Source organism: Pantherophis guttatus, chromosome 1, assembly GCF_059756535.1.
Source record: "Pantherophis guttatus breed Tessera chromosome 1, ASM5975653v1, whole genome shotgun sequence".
NCBI lineage: Eukaryota > Metazoa > Chordata > Lepidosauria > Squamata > Colubridae > Pantherophis > Pantherophis guttatus.
The window spans coordinates 279,875,314-279,893,474 of NC_142063.1; the positions used below are offsets into that span (position 1 = coordinate 279,875,314).

The 18,161-nt window shown below is 36.1% G+C and overlaps 1 protein-coding gene across 3 annotated transcripts in view; it reads right to left on the bottom strand.

The window, feature by feature from the left end:
* Positions 1-13,684: 13,684 nt before the first annotated feature.
* Positions 13,685-18,161, bottom strand: part of PLD5 (phospholipase D family member 5) — a 79,330-nt gene continuing 74,853 nt past the window's right edge. For all 3 annotated transcript variants that reach the window (XM_034428259.2, XM_034428260.3, XM_034428261.3), the window contains 4 exons: positions 17,737-17,876; positions 16,011-16,176; positions 14,435-14,549; positions 13,685-14,071 (listed from right to left, as the gene is read on the bottom strand). In XM_034428259.2, coding sequence (XP_034284150.2) covers positions 13,839-14,071; positions 14,435-14,549; positions 16,011-16,176; positions 17,737-17,876 — 654 coding nt within the window. In that variant the 3' untranslated portion in view covers positions 13,685-13,838. The remainder of the gene's footprint in view (positions 14,072-14,434; positions 14,550-16,010; positions 16,177-17,736; positions 17,877-18,161) is intronic.

Genomic DNA, 18,161 nt, shown 5'->3' on the forward strand with positions numbered 1-18,161 from the left:
CGCAGCTAGTTTTTCCCACAGAAGTGGCACGTGCTTATCTATTTTCAATATTGCATGGTTTTGAACGGCTGGTGGGGGAGGTGGCAAGAGTGAAGGATCGAGTTGATGGGAGCTCACTCTTATCTCACAGAGTTGGGCTCAAACCATTTCTGGCCAGCAGACTGGCGCAGTGTCAGTAAGCCTGATGCTTATTGTAGCCTTACAACAGCAAGGTCTGTTGTAACTTTGAACAGTCACTAAGTGAGCAGTCATAAGTTGAAGACTACATGTACATATAATGGGTCAGAGACCATGTCTTGAATTTTGAAAGTGACAGTTATAAAGATTTAACAAGAATATTTTTCTTAGTAAGTATTGTTCACCTCAGAGTGCTTTCTGGAATCTGCTGTGGTGGTTATGAACATCTCATTGGCTTCAGAATATGATTTCCTCTGAAATATACGAGATACCCAATATTATATCTCTTAAGCATCTGTGAAAATTATTTCTTTGTCCAGGACTGATTAGAAATAACTTTCAAAAACTGGATATGATTTGGCTCTGGGTGTCCTATTAGTTCTTCTTTAAGAATCTATGAAACATTCCTGATATAATAAAAATAGCCATCATATCATATCTCAGGCATATTTAGATTTTTCTAGCTCCTGGTGTGTCTGACTATATATATATATATATATATTGTCTGGCCATATTCTTTTAATAGGGAGGCTTTTGTAATATTTTTCTGTAAAATGAGGGGTAAACCTCATGGCCATAACCCAAGTTTTTCTCCCTAGAAAATAAGAAAATAAGAAGTGAGTGCAGGGGTGAAATCCAGCAAGTTCTGACAGGTTCTGGAGAACCGGTAGCAGAAATTTTGAGCAGTTCGGAGAACTGGTAGTGGAAATTGTGAGTAGTTTGGAGAACCAGCAAATACCACCTCTGGCTGGCCCCAGAGTGGGGAGGGAATGGGGATTTTGCAGTATCCTTCCCCTGGAGTGGGGTGGGAATGGAGATTTTGCAGTATCCTTCACCTGCCACGCCCACCAAGCCATGCCCACCAAGCCACGTCATGTCTACCAAGCCACGTCCACAGAACCAGTAGTAAAAAAAAAATGGATTTCACCACTGAGTGCATGGGTGTGTTGAGCCCAGTGGATTTACATCCTTTTCCCTAGAACATCTCTCTCTTCCTATTTTAATAATTGTTGAGGATAACTAATCAGCCATAATGTATTTTTAAATACATCAGTTTTATATAAGTGCCTAGCCCCAAGTAAATGCATTTAATTTCAAACCAGCAGAAACAATTCTATATTTTTTCAGCAGTCATATGCTGCCATTATTGAAGTGAAATTAAAATGCAAAGCTGCCTATTCAGAATCACCTTTTTTCCCTTTTGTTCTACATTCTTTTATCAAGAACTCCTGAAATAGCAAAAAGTGTTAGTTGTATGCTTTGCAATTAAAATCACAGATATAGCTCCTAAAAAGGGGCCCCAAGCACACTGTAAAGTCCAAAGTTTAAAACAATGTTCTGTAGTTGTTCTACTGGCTAGGGAAAGAATGCCTTGCTTATTGTCTGTGACTCAGCCTGTCACTGGAAGTTCAAACAAATGAGCAGAAATGAAGAAAGCGACACATTTATCTAATGCTGCTGCATTTGATCTTGGAAAGATTAAAGCTGCTGTTCTATGCACGCTTACTTCAAAATAGATTTCACTGAGCTGGGCTGACTTTTTTGCAAACTTGTGCAATAAAATAGCACTATACAGTATGACAGCAAAGACCAAGTCCCTTATTTCCTTTGTGATTTTCCATCAATCAATCGTCTTTGGGTTTATGAATATAGCTAAACATGACTTGAAAAGAAAATTATATCACTCTTATGGGTTAATTGCTTGAAGCATTTTTAGCAGATGGGTTATTTTTTACAAAAAAGAAAGAAAGAAAAAGAAGGCTCCATCGATTTGATGGCAATTAGTTTATGTGTAAACATGGAAGAAGCCAAAGCATGCTAAATTCTATAGAAACATGGATGGAATTTATTAAAATCCAGCTGTGTAGAGTGCGTGATTAAGTTATCCCAGCTAACATTTTTTGGAGAAAATTGTAAAACTACAATTTGAAGGAATACTTGTCAAGAGCTCAATAAAAAACATAAACCAATCACAATCTTTTCCATAATTTCATTCTCCTTCTACTGTCTTTCCATGTTTCTCTTATGAGATTTATTTCTTCAGATCTGCATGTCTGCATGTGTTTATTATTTCTGTTTTGGATAAAATTTTGTTGGAAGTCCCCAGTTGAATTTTTTATTAATGGGAAAGAAGGCCACGTAGAAAGGAGGAAGTTTGTGAGCTGCATGATTTTGTTGAATAGTATTGCTAAACATTGGCTATACTGGTGAAATTACTGAGAGCTGAAGTTCTCTTTTAAATAAATAAATACATAACTTTATTGTCATTGTACATGTGTACACAGTATACCCATAGAACGAAATTCACTTAACACCCAAAGACCAGGTCCAACACACATAACAATCCCCAAACACACTCCCACTCACCACAATTCTCCACCCCTAAACCACCTTTTGGCTTCTGTATCACAGAGGTAACAGATCAGGAATACAAATTTTAAGTTAAACGATTTCTAGAAGATGGGAACCATTTTTTTCATTCACTAGAATTTTTTCATGAGCACTTCATTTATAGAAAATAAAATGAATGCATGATATCAATATTAGGAAGATGGATAGAACAGTTGCAAGTGATTTGAAAATGTAATCAACTTCACCACTGTGACGAAGAGGCCTCAGAAGTGCTACAAATATGCAGTAGCAACAAAAGGCCTCATTCCTATTGCACAGAAAAAGGAAAGAATTTAAAAACACATTGTAACACATTGTAATATAAATCAAATTAAAAACAAAAACAACAACAACAACAACAACAAAAAACAAAAACAAAAAACCAAGCAGCAGTCCTGGCTTCTTTTCTGGATAAAGGAGAGGTTTTGAATCAGTTTTAATTGTGCTACATTCTTGTACAGTATGGGGCATGATGGATCAGTGGTTAAAGACACTGAGCTTGTCAGTTGGAGAGCTGACAGACTAGGCTCGAGACCCGAGCTCCACGCAATAGAGTGAGCTCCCGTTACTTGCTCCAGCTCCTGCCTACCTAGCAGTTGAAAAGCATGCAAATGCAAGTAAATTAATAAGTATCACTTCAATGGGAAGGCAACAGTGTTTGTCTTATAGCCATGCTGGCCATATGACCACGGAAAATAACTTTGGACAATGCTAGCTTCCTCAGCCAAGAAACGGAAATGAGCACTGTGCCCTAGAATCAGACACAACTGACAGGGAAACCTTTACGTTTTATTGTTATCTCTTTTATTCATTAAACATGAAACTCAATCAACTGAACATTTAAAAATGTGTCACAAATACAATTGACTGGTGCTAATGGTTGATACGAGTTGCTCCCAGCATCCTAGGTATCAACCAAGTATCTTCTTAAAATATATGATGTTCCGAGTAGCGATTTTGCAGGTCTGCTGGTGTTATTTCAGGAAGCTGCAATTTCTTGATGCAATTTCATTATTATTATTATTATTATTATTATTATTATTATTATTATTATTATTATTATTATTTTAATTAAAAATGAACCTCAGTCAACTGGATAGTTTTATTATTTTGATGATGATGATGATGATGATGATGATGATGATGATGATGATGATGATGATGATTATTATTATTATACATTGATTTTGATTTTTATTGTTCTAATCATCATCAAATAAATTTCTGTCTGTAAAGAAAGATAAAACTGACCAAATTCTGTCAATTTCACTTCCCATTTTTGCCTTGGTACTGAGGGGTTGAGATCTCCTTCAAGATCTGGACTCCCTTCATAGCTGTCTGATTGAGCTAATCATGTCTCAACCTATCTTATATGGTTGTTGCTATGGGCATAAGATGGAGGCCCCTACGTAACTCAATTTGTACTTCTGGATAAAAAGAAAAGAAATATAAATCAGTAACAAAAACAATTCTTCCATCAATTTTACTTTTTTCCCAGTCCTCTCATCCTTGCTGGTATATTTTATACCACAAAACACTATGCCTTTTAACAGTACCTCTACACAGTTTCTGATGAGATTCAGCTGTAACACTGCAAGAGGTTGGCAATGACAGAGAAGACATTGGGATATACTGAAACATGTTGCTTTTATTTCTGTGAAATAAAAAGTTAGTCGGCTTAGCCTGAAAATTTGCACCTGAAAATAAAACAAAGGATCAAACATGCTATGAGAAATACATTCTGGGTAATATCAGGAATTTAATATAACAAAGTTATGAGAAAAACTAATAACAATTGCATTAAAAAGTAATATTTACACAGCTTTAAATTAATGCAATATACAATAATTTCATTAGTGTTATTTAATTGACAACTTGGTATGCATTATAAATATAATTTATAATTAGCATTATAAATATAACATGTAGTTTCTTTCAAACACGAATTCTAATTTTATGGAGACTTAAAGTAATGATTTTTAAATATGAAATACGATAAAAAGAGATTTCTATATCAATCCATCCCTTTGGTATTCCCATTTAAGTTCAAACAAATAATCAAGTATTTTATCTTTGGTTACATTTAGTAACATTGTAAATCAGTTTTCCCAATGTGATTTCCCCCAGAGAAGTTGAATTATCTCTCTCTTCAGTCCTAACCCATTTGGATTGTGCTGGAGATTTCTTTATTTATTTGTCCAATTTATTGGCCGCCCATCTTACCACAGGGTAACTCTGGGCAGTTTACAATATTAAATGAGATGGTAGGAGTTCTCCAAGAAACTGAGAGCTCCAAAATAGGGAGTTCTGCTCTAAACAATGGCCCACTTCACAGCCAGTCATTGCTCCTAAGCCTGATCTTCAGTGGCAGAAAACCTAAACTAATGGTCAACGAAAACAATAGTTTGGATCCTATGGAATGTCTTTAAATGCTTAATATTTTCAAGAGTTCCTCACCATAGAAAGCCTACCTTGATTTGGGATTATCTTTTTGCAACAGTAAAATGAAAATAATTTTAGCAAATGTTCTAGTATGCATTTCAGTTTAATGTTCATCATATTGTTTAGTGTGTACTGTTTACAATGCCAAGAAAAATAGCCACCGCGCCCTGCATGAATGACAACACTGAAGAATATTACTTAAACTAACTGTCCTCAAATATATAGTTCCCCTCATAGATTTAGACTACAACTCAGCCAGACGAGCCTTGCAGAATCTGAATCCTAATATATCTGCAGGGCACAAATTTAGGGAATACTGGCTTTATTCATTTCCTTTTTTAAAAGACAAAATGGACTTCCACCAGCATACCTCAAAAGAAAAAGAAAAAACAAGAATTGCACTGTATTTGGGGTTATTCTACAAATCCCATATTTTTATAATTACCCTTATGATTCTGCCAACATTAATTTATTCAAAGCCCTATTGAATTATGCAAGTGTCTCCAGGATTTGCTAAGGCCTCTAACTCCATATGTACATGGTGTAACAAACACATACTGATTACTGACTCATGTATAACCAAGCCCACTATCTACTGAAATGGGCTTCCTATTACATTGTCTCCCATCTGCCTCTAAAGTGTTGTAACATCTAGATCTTGTAATGGATTGACATTAACGACTGTAATTATTATGTTCTTAACTTCACACATTGCTTGGTTGCTTTTATGCAGACAATGGAACAGTTATGGAATCATGCAATATATACTTTTTTTTAAAAAAAAAAGGAGTATAAAACATTGAATATTCTTGTAATAAAGCAGTTACGGTGCATAGGCATTCATCAAAGTCATATCATAAAACTGAATTACATAAGCATGCAGCAATTGCCTTGTGCTCAGCCTTTGGAAATTAAAGCACATTGCTCAAATACAAGGTAGATATAGTTTGTAGCAACTTGTTTTTGCAAATTACATTTCCCACAGGTGCACTAGAAAAAACAAGACCATAGCAGGTCTAAGCAATGCAAGGAACTCTTGTTTGGGAAATTGGTAAGGCTTATCTCAAGTATCTAAAGTATTTAAGCAGAGCTGTTCTTTTCCTCTGATTATCAGTTCACATAAAAGAAATGTCAATCTAGGGATAAACTATATGAGTAAATTATTGGTTTTTTCATATTTTTCCCTCTATGAGAATTCCTGTAACACTCTAGATCAGGGGTGTCAAACTCATGGCGTCATGTGACATATCAGAACTATTTCCTCTTCGCTGGCATGGCCAGCACATGACACATCCAGCCTGCAGCCCGCAAGTTTGACAGTCTTGCTCTAGACCATTTTACTTTTATTATAGTGACCAGTTTTAATTGAATAAACTGAGGGTTGCTCCAAAATGTTTCTAGTCAGCAGATGGCTCAGGATCCTTCAACCTTGGTTACAATTACATATCCAAACAGAGCTTTAGAGAAAAATATTTCCACATCTAGTTACTGAACAAGGTAGCCATGTGATTTTAAGAGTTTAGACCTCTCTACTCTTTGATAACAGAAAGTATCACACAAACATACGGTTCTGTTCCTGCCACTTCTAAATTCTGTTTCTATCGTTTTCAAAATAATGATTCTGACCACTGCAAAAAGTGGATTTATTTGTCTCTAAAAAGATGGCATGAGAATTTCCTAACTGTCCTGGGTTATCAAGTTCAAATTCCTAAGCAAGGGGTCTCTCGGCATTATTTTCTAATTTAGCACCCCATTGAAAGCATGTTGATAGTCAGGGGTAGGTTCTACTTACCTTTACTACCGGTTCGCAACAGGGCCGCACACACACACGCTCTTCTGCACAAGCGCAGAAGCTTCTGCGCATGTGCAGAAGTGTTTTCATGATGTCATGGTCAGTGGGCGGAGCCTTCTGCCGGTTTTACTATTGGTTCTGTAGAACCGGTGCGAACCAGGGGCAACCCACCACTGTTGATAGTGGAATCCATTATTTATTGGATAATAAACAAAATGCAATTTCCATATCAACCTATTCTTTAAATCCCATGTTAATATGGTAATTATTCAACTATGAAAAGTATCTTTTATTGAGGTAGGATTGACATTAAAATTTATAACAGTAAATGAATACACAAAAATGATCCAGATTATCACAAATGATAATCTGCCTGCCTATGTACCTGTATCTTTTATGGCCAAAGGAATGGAAGTGTTAAAAAAGAAAGAAACAAAATCACACTGTTGTAAACAACATGGACCATTTTGGGGGAGTTGGTTTGATCACATTAGTCAAAACGTAATTTTCTGGCCTTTTCTTTTTCTTTAATTATGATAATGAATGTTGAAGTTATGAAAGAATAGGTGTGAGTTCACCACCTTGAGTTATTTATAAAAATAATAATGGCAGGATATAATAAATGAATGAATGAATGAATGAATGAATGAATGTTTTATATAATAAAGTCAAATGTTAAAAGTTCAAAATAAGTCCAATATAAATAATACACAAGGCTTAAGTATGTGATTAGGTTTAAAGTCGTATATTAAATATTCTGAAAACCTGCCCTTCACAAAGATGATATTTTCATGACAAGGGTTAAAGAAAAGTTATTAAAAGGGTAAAAAGGGATGAAACGGAACATTATTTTATGAAGTTTAGATCAAGAATTAAAGTGTTGAATTATTGTTTCATACCTATAAGTCTGAGATGGAGAAATCAATGCAATTAATTGTATAATCTTTCAAGGAGTTTTCAATCTGAGTACATTTGAGTTGATTAAAAAGTCATGTACTGTATTTATTAAAATTATCTTTATAGTGCCTATATAAGAATTAAGGAGAACAATTTTTAACTGGACTTCTTATAGTATAGCTGGGTCCTTATGTATATTCACAATAGATCTTGGCTAAAGTTATCTCATAAATATGGTTTATTTTCAGTGCAGTCTCCTGCATGGATATTGTCATAACCGTTTCATGAATATATACTTGCCAATGCAAAAACCAAACAATTCATACCTAAATCAATGACTTGGTATGGAGCAGCATGTATGCTTACTATATATTGACCTGAAGGCTCTTAATATTTTTTTTCTTGGTTAGTCATAAAAATAGGCTAAGAAGATGTGAGGTTCATTTGTAAAACAATTTTTCATGAGATTATTACTTTATAGCCAGGCCTCAGGAAAGAAATGCTTTTCTCAAGGCCAGAATAGAAAAAAAATGCTCATCATGATAATTTTTTAAACTTTTAAATATTATACAAAATGAATGAGCCAATTTAGTCTAGAATAATGTATCCAGGAAGAGAAGAAATATCCCCTATTAAAAACCCACTGAATAAATGGGTGAGGAAGCAAGGCCAGTCAGAAGGTGAGACAAGCCAAGTTTTATTGTCAAAAGAGTGTGGGGTGGGTGGGTGCCAAAGGCCAGTGAGGAAAATGGGTTTTGGTACCTTGCCTACTGAACCAGCAGTGGTGCCTTCTACTTTGTACTATTGTGGACAAGATGAGGGGAGGGTTGCTAGAGGAGGAACTCTTTCCCCACAACAGCAAAATATGAATGGTGTTGACATTTCAAACAGCCAACCTACCCCTCCATGAAGACGAAGGAATGTGAAGAGGAGGCAGATGCTACATCAGAACCATGCTGAGCTCCATCTGTCCCAACACCAGAACCTCCAGTCTTGCTTTCCTGATGGAGATTCAGGAAGTCAGTGACTCTAATTATTGTGATTCGCAAGGCACTCTGACAGCTCCATAATAGCTAAACACAGCAAATTATCATCAATGTAGTTCAGTCATTGTTTTTTCTGAAGTTATAGACAAACAGTTTACTTTGGTTTGACTCTATTTTGGGATTTTTAAAAAAAGAATTTTGAATGAATTAAAAAAATCAGAGATTCAGTGTGGTTGGCTACAGTGCTGAAATCTGAACCGGTTTGCTACCGGTTTGCTGGCTGCGCATGCATGTGCATGCGCACAAAATGTGTGTTGTGTGTGCATGTGCAGTGCGCACCAAACATGTGCTATGTGCGCATGTGCAGTGCACATCAAATGTGCACTGAGTGTGCATGCACAGTGTGCACCAAACACGCGCTGCGTGCATGCACAGTGTGCACCAAACATACGTTGGATGTTTAAAAAGCTACTGGTTCAGGCGAACTGGTAGTTAAAAAAAGCTACGATCCGTTGATCACTTGTACTGCAGGGTTTAGCTTTGCTAGAAAGCAGGATTTCCTGCTTTCTAGCGAAGCTAAACTGCGCGTCACAGCTGATCCCTCCCTCGCTGTTCTACTTACCTTCCCAAGACTCCTTTTGGTGCATACTGCACATGTGTGCGTGCAGCATGCACAAAAAAGGAGGCTTGGGAAGTTAAGTAGAACAGCGAGGGGGGGATCAGCTGTGGCATGCAGTTTAGGTAAACCACACCATAGTTTAGGTAAACCGCATGGCACAGGTGATCGTCAGATTGTAGCTTTTTTAAACTACTGGTTCGACCAAATCGGTACCTAACTACTGGTTCAACTGAACCGGTAGTTTTTATCACTGCTGGTTCGCACAAACTGGTAGCATTTCACTTCTGGTTGGCTAGCTTTTGGAGTATTGGCTGTGGTGTATGTGTCACTGTATATCCATCCATGTACCCTCTGCATCATGAATTCTTTTGTACATAAGTATGCATTCATCCTCTTGTGCACTGTGGACTGCTCAGAAGTGTTTAAACAGAGCCATATGGTGGGAATCTGAGGCTTCTGGAAGGTGCTAGACTAGGTGACTTCCAACAATATATTTCTGTGATGCAGCTAGTGGTGCATTCTGCTGCAAAGCTTTTGAAGTTGGTTTGATGTTTGTGGCAGATTTTCCACTGTAGCACTTCAAATGTCAAAATTGCTGAGCAATCTGAATTTAGCATGGATGGCAGCCAGCAAGGAGACACTATTTCTCTGAACTGTTATGTCTAGCTTCCCACAATCCTTTTTTGTTTGTTTGTTTGTTTGTTTGTAGGAGTAGGAAGTGGATGCCACCGGGCAACAAAATAAATTTTCTTTTTTGGGGTACATATTTAAAGAACCTGACTCTTCAGACCAATGATAAGTTAATGGCAACAAAAAGTTAAGAGTTTTTCTGAATCTATTTATAATTATCTAGCTGCCCCCCTTGACTTTTGCACTCTGAAAATATCACATGCTATGTCCATATAATCCAAAACTGCTTTGGATTCCAGATTTATGGAAAAAATTGTGATACCAGATATGTAAAAAATAAATAGATCAGGCATCAATGACAAAACTTGCAAATCACAATGCTCATGTAAATTATTATGTTCTGTGCAGGAAACAAAGCACATTTTGTGCATGAACACCTCTATTGTTTCAATAAACATTAAAAATGATGACTGAATTATATATTATTAAGGGTTTTTCTATAGGTAAATTGCAGACTGAGGAGTCCTTGGTCTCTCTCAGCTTCATTTTTTTCTTGCAGACAATTCATTACTCAAACTAGGGAACATCATCAGTGCACTGACAATGTTTCCTAGTTTGGGTAATGAAATGTCTGCAAGAAAACAGCCAACCTCAGAGAGTACCAAGGCCCCCCTCATTTCAACCCTGAGCTACAAATATTCTAGTTCTATCAGAAATCATAAACTGCTAGAAGGAGCTCAGCATCATTAGAACATAAAATTTCTAGACTAAAATAATGGATGTGATGAACAAAAGGAGGAGAATATGCAGGGGTGAGCTTCAACAATTTTAGCAAGGGGTTCTCTGCCCAGTTGCTGGGTGGGCATGGCCATGGTGGGTGTGGCCATGTCAGCCTTCTGCACCACAGCAGGGGGGGCATTTTTACCCTCCCCGGGCTCCAGAGGTTTTTTTCAAGCCTCCGGGAGGGCGAAAATGGCCTCCCCAGGCACCAGGGACACTCTGGAGGTCAGAAATGGGCTGTTTCTGGCCTTCCCGAACTTCCGGTAGGCCCATTTTTCACTTCCCCAAGCCTCCGCACACGCCCTGCACTTACTTGCATTCAAAATGGGCTGCGTGGGGACTCCTGAGATGGGTGGGGCAGGGTGGGAGTGGCCAGCCAGGAGTGGGATTTGGGGCTTCTCCAAACTGCCCAGAATCTTAGCCAGAGGTTCTCCCAAACCCCTGTGGACCTCCAACAGCCCACCCCTGAGAATATGTCTGCAATAAGTAACTTTAGGAAATCAGTTTAAAAGAAAGCTTTACAGTGCAATTCTATCTATATTCACCCTGCTGAAGTCAGTTTACTTCTGACTGATATGAAGAGACTGTATGAATAGTCTTAAAGTTTTTGGTGTTCCGTTCATCTTCTTCCAGCATCATTGCAACCCTTACTATATATTGTATCAGCTAGCTCTGAAAGTTGGTGCTTTCACTTTCCACTTCAAACAAATTATTGTATTTTTCGGTAAAAAATTCACCTAAAAGTGGGTGAAAATTTAGGTGCATCTTATATACCGAATGTAGCCCCGGCCAAACACTAGCCCCCACCCTTTGGCCTCTGCCTCCCAGCAAGCAGCAAGAAGAAACAGCCCACTGCAGCTTCAGCACAGCCTAATTAGCACAAATTGATTGTCCGTTGGATTGGCCTCCCGACTCCCAGCTGTTTTGCATGGGCCTCTGTTGCTTGCTGCAAAGAGGTAAATTGCTGGGAGCAGATTTTTTTTTTCTTGTGCTAATCAAGCTATGCTGAAAACAAAAATGAAAGTAAAGCAGGCTATTTGCTGTTTGTTGCAACAAAATTGCTGGGAGGCAGAGGCAGATTTCTTTTTCTTGTTTTCCTCATCAAAAAAGGTAGGTGCATCTTCTGGTCTGGAGCGTCTTATACTCTGAAAAATATGGTAAACTTTCCTGCTCAGCCAGAAGAAAGTACTTGAATTTATCAATGCTGAATACCCTGCCTTCAATATTAAGCAAGCTGAAATTTGGAAGCTCATATCTATAGTGAATGGGACTGATGAGTTTTTAATAAATGGCTACTCATAACAATTTATAGAATTTCCCAGAACGTGATATGGAAATACAACTTCTGAGCAACCTTTCCAACCTATCACAACAGACTGGCTGTTATAATTACCACAAATTAAAAATATAATTGTATACATGCAAACAGTGCTCTAGAACTATAGTATAAGGCTTCCCTATTTTTCCTGGATTTTCACTTTGTAGGGGAAACTGATGGATTAATTTTAGTTTAGTACGAATTTATCTTAAAAATACTTTAAATACTAATGATAGGCTTGCTAATAGAGAGTTGAGTAGTTTGAATGCGAAATATTACATTTGCCTACAAAAAAATTATCTTGTCATATTAATTACTCTGCTTCTCTTTCTCAAAATCAAAAATTTAAAATTAAATCCACTTTATAATCAGAAATTCTATAGATTATGTTGTAAGCTTTAGAAATCTATAAGGATTTGTTATTATTAAAAAGAGGTACCCAAATGACATTATTATAGTTGGAGCTTAAAAAAAACCCATCAGTAAACAAAATCATTTAGATGTTAGAAAAGTTAGTCTAAGAATATTTATCTGGAAAATGTTAAAGTGGGAACAATTATTTCTCCATGAACAGTAAAGATAAACATCTTAAATAACAGAAGAACTCACCATATTTTTTTTAAATAAAGCCATTTTCTGTTAACATGATATTCTACTATCAATTACCGCCAAAGTCATTTTAACTTTTGACTTCATTTTAAGATCTCTCAGTATCTTATCAGAAGCTTGAGTAAACCTCATATCACAATTCATTTGCATTACAATTGCTGACATCAAGAGCATTTCCACGGGGACTCTCGTAAGAATGATACTGAGATCAGGATTACATGGGATTGCTTAATGGATTACATGGGAGATGAGGAGGGAGGCATGCATGAATTGAATGCTCATCTTCCCTTGTGGGCTGCCTGGGAAGGAAAGAATGGGTGAATTGCCTCTGAGCCCCTACTGAAGTGGTTGGGGAATTCTTCAAGTTGCCAAGGTTGAGAAACACCATCCTAGTGGATTGTCCCCATTTCTTCACAACATAAATGTAAGCTTTAGCCTTGCAGAAACGATTTTACGCAGAGACAAGTATTTTGCTTCAGTATGGCAGGTAAAGTTACATGCAACCTACTGTTGCGTCATATTTTAAAAAATAAAAATGTATTTTGTAGAGATTAAAGCATACATTTTTTTAAAAAAATAATCAGACAATCGAAGTAAATTGGTGCATGACTGGGAGAAGGTAATGGTTATGGTTGATTAGAACTATTCCCTTTACAATTTTGTTTTAGAGGTTCAAGTAATAATAGGTCATTTAAATATAAATGGATTGGACATAGTATTATAAATTCAGGTAGACAATCAGTATCTTAAACTGGGAATATACTATTTATACAATACAGGCTTTGTGTGTACTTAAATTATGGGATTGAGGGAAATCTGCACTTACTATAAACTGTTCTAAGAATTTTTTTCCATAATCAAACTTGCTTTGTATATACATTTTACTATATAGCAGAGAGAGGTAGAAATAACCTTTAAACTGAAGAATCCAGCATGCTTTTAAATATGAATGAGATATGTCTAAACCAACAGCAAAGCTGAAAAGACATTCATTGTCAGCAGTAACAAATCTAACATTTGTAAATAATACAGTATACAGAATATAGTTTAAAGAACATTTTATGTAAGTGTGCTTTTTTACTATAAATTTTTTTTAATTTTTAAAAAAGTCTATTGTCCATAAATAAGAAAGTGGGAGTCAGCATCAGTCCTACTCTATTTCTCCCTTGGCTGTGATACTGAACAGTACAAGGGGCGTCAGTTCATATTGCTTATGGCAGACTTATTGGCTGCTGCTTTGCTGTGTTTGTAGATTAGACAGTTTGAAATCTTTGCTGTTGAACTTTTAGCATAATGTGAATACCAGTCCCTTTCAAACACAGCTTTAAGTTGCTTAATTATGCTGGTTTTGTTCCCTGTGTCTGCATGGTTGATGACAAGACCAGCTCCAGCATTCTGATTAAAATAGGTCCCAACCCAGTCAAAATTACCTATAAGGTAAATGAAAGGACAATCAAAGTTATGCAATGATTGGAAAACATTCCTCAAGAACAATTCTTTTTCTTAATTAAACTTCAGGCTGAACACTTTTGACTTTTTATATTTAATATAGAGGCAGACTGAATTTGCCTTCTCCATGAGAATCTCAGCTTCATACGTAAGCAGATTATGTCACATGCTAATTTTTTCAAATCTAATGTTTACTAATAAAACAAGATTTTATATAAATTATCATATCAATTAGGTTTTCATTCTTCAAATGCTTTATACTTAATCTGTTATTCTCGATTCAAAGCTACAAACCAGTATACAAATAATCAGACTGGAACTAGCTCATTCAATTCTTTACTTACCAATATAAGCAGCTCTTTCAGTCACCACATATTTATTGCGATTTAGCTTGAGAAGAGAAGAATTTTTTGGCTCCTTAATAAAACATGCACTTTCTGATTCAAGATCAAAGAATTTCTGAATTAAATGAAAAAAAAAAACTCACTTAGAGATAGCTAATCTCCACTTTGCTGAAGGAACTTGAAATTTAAACATGCTGACCTATCAGATTTGGAAAAGGGAAAATAAAATCTATAAAAACATTATGAAATAACCTAAATATAAAGAGGAGTTATGATTGCATTTTGCAAAATTTCCACATTAACAGACAAGTTGATTTTCACAAGCTTGATACTTTATTGCTAGTTGTGATTATGTAAACAGTAAGTACAGGTAGTCCTTGAGTTATGACAACAATTGAGCCCAAAATTTCTGTTGCTAAGTGAAACATTTGTTAAGTGAGTTTTGCCCCATTTTACCACCTTTCTTGCCACAGTTGTGGCAAGTGAATCATTCAAGCTGTTTAGTTAGTAACATGGTTGTTAAGTGAATCTGGCTTCCCCATTGACTTTCCTTGTCAGAAGGTCACAAAAGGGGATGACATGACCCCGGGACACTGCAACTGTCATAAATATGAGTAGGTTGCCAAGCGTCTGAATTTTGAACACATGACCATGGGGATGCTGCAATGTTTGTAAGTGTGAAAAACAGTCATAAATTACTTTTTTTCAGTGCCATTGTAACTTTGAACGGTCACTAAATGAACTGTTGTAAATCGAGGACTATCTGGAATTCATAAAGGCAGTAAGTAGCATGTCCTCAAACTGATACCCTAATTCCCCACTATTACTTTGGTACAGCCCAAAGTAAGAGACCAAAAGATTTTCACCTACAATTCATTGATATTATTAGCTTTATTTATTTTTTCCTGGATTAGAGAAGTAAGCAATTTCCTAAACCACAAATAGTTTTCCTAAATCACATTGAAAACCTAACTCAGTTTGTCTGAGACTGGACATAACTATAGTTTTAAAAGAATCAAATCCTTCCTCTTTAAAATGCAAGAGAAAGCTGTACTACACTCATGGGCGGGGGGCAGTTACAATAGTTCTTTTTAGGACTTTGCTATAGGGCAAGAGGAATTATATTACTGAACAATACATCTGAACAATTCTTTAGATTTTAGGTAAAGAGGAAACAATATTCTGAGATGACTTTTTTTTTTTTTTATTTGATTTATATGCCGCCCTTCTCCGGAGACTCAGGGCGGCTTACAGTGCGTTAAGCTTCACTCATATTATGAAGAAAATTATGAAAGATTCATAGAATCAAAGAATCAACATATACCACAATCGCAACCATACTTAATTGGCAAGAGGGGAACCAAACACAATCTAAGCACAGAATGGGCAGTGAGAATAATACGGAAACTTGAAATAATGACCCTCACTTTCCATTATTAGATTAAGAGGAAAAAAGACCCTATTTTACTGTGGATTTACATTGGAATTCATATGATTGAGATTCAACATGATTGCTAAAGAAATGTACTAGAATATTGTTTTAGCTATATAAACAAACAATACGAGGAATACTTACAACTTTTAAACTACAGTTAGAAACATCAGTGCAAATTGCTTTAAGAGATGAAATAAAGTTAAAAGTGAGGGGATTTGTTTCTTTGGATAAACTTATAAGGAGTCGCACTTTAATATTGCGTAGAATCAGTGCTTCTCTGATCTTTCCATCCAAAAAAGGCCAATACCTATAAAAAAAAGGAGACTATGTTATTCAGGTTTTTTTTTTAATGAAAAGCCAGGATTTGTGATATAAAAACAAAAATAAAACCCTAACCAAGCAATTCTGAAGTACCATGACTCTCAAACAATCTCTCACATTGAAAAAGATAGATCTTATCAATGTCTTGAGAAACAAAAATGTACAGTAGCATTTGTCAAGGTCAAACTGTATGGCTAGAAAATTAAGTGGAAGTCCAAGAATGGATAAAAGTAGAGCTAGGAATGTGATAATGATCCTGGTTGTCTTAGTTAAAATAGAAGTGTTATAGGAGAGCTTTCTGTAATATGATAGGGTATTTTTATCTTTTTTTCAGTCACAATTTAAAATAGTATTAGTCAAGGAGTCAAGCCCAACGGCAATGTTATCAAATTTATTAGGACTTTTAGAATTGGGGATAGTAGTGTAGTTTCTTTTCTTTTTCTTGCATAGAAAAAATATAGAATTTCTCATGGTTATACTTTAGTGGTGGGTTTCAAATTTTTTTACTACCGGTTCTGTGGGCGTGGCTTGGTGGGCATGGCATGGCTTGGTGGGCGTGGCTTGGTGGGTGTGACAGGGGAAGGTTACTGCAAAATCCCCATTTCCTCCTGATCAGCTGGGACTTGGGAGGCAGAGAATAGATGGGGGTGGGGCTAGTCAGAATTTTTATTACCAGTTCTCCGAACTACTCAAACTTTCCGCTACCGGTTCTCCAGAACTTGTCAGTACCTGTTGAAACCCACCTCTGTTATACTGACTCAGGGATACGAGGGCTGGTTAGATCGCTTTTTCCTTAGGATTTCCTGTGCACATAAGAAATCAGTGATTCTGCTAGATATCACTTCTAATTGACAGGTCCCATTAGGAAATCAAGTTATATATTTTCCCATTGAAAACATAATGTGTGGTAACAAGTCTGAATAAATGATATATTAAAAATAAACATTAAGTTGGAAAATTAGGAAATAAATTACATTTTTGATAGTACATGACCAGTTGCTTATCAACATAATGAAACATGCTAGCTATATAACTGCAAAGAAAGATATATTTTTTTTTGCACGATTTGTGACTGAATCTCAGACGTGCTCAGCAAAATCTATAAAATCTTTAAACCTTTGCAGGCTTGCTACTTTTCAGTTTAGTTGGGACTTACATCTTCTATAGTTTCCAGCCAACAAGTATTATAGGAATTCTGGAAACAGAAGTCCAAGTACTATTAGAATAAATTAATTATTTGTTAGATTTATATGTTGTATTTCTTCCGGGAATTCCAGGGAATACATAAGGAGATGTTCTTTCATTCCATTCTTACACCAAACCTGTGAAGTACTAGGTAGCTGGCTTAAAGTTATCGTGTGAATTTGAATGCTTGAGGATAGGTTTCTCCTAGATCTTAGTCCTAACATTTTAATCACTCTACAACATAAGCTCCTGAATGTGCTAAACTGGGAAAGAGAGTTCTTACCAAATGCTTTTCTCAGAAAATATAATGTATTTATATTAATATAACAATACATAATGAAGGTTTCTGGTGTCTACTCACCTTGTCTTATTTATTATACTAACAATAGGCAGATAGTCCATAACAGCTATATATATAAACTGTTCAGCATTATCTACCACATTATAGATTGCATCAGTATCCAAAGTCCTGTCTTTAGGGCATAGGAGCTTTGGAGAATTCTGTGGAGAGAAGGTTAAAAATATATTAACAGAAATATAAAAGATCTCATTTCAGGTTTTTTTGTGTGTAAAATTATAAAATCATTGTACTCACACCTGTAACAAGATGGCCTGTATAAGTTTTAATATTTTAGTAGTGTTTATCATGATGTCTTATCAATCGATACATTTTATGTTACTTATATGCAGTGGTGGAATTCAATTTTCTTTACTACCAGTTCTGTGGGCGTGGCTTGGTGGGCGTGGCAGGGGAAGGATACTGCAAAATCTCCATTCCCACCCCAC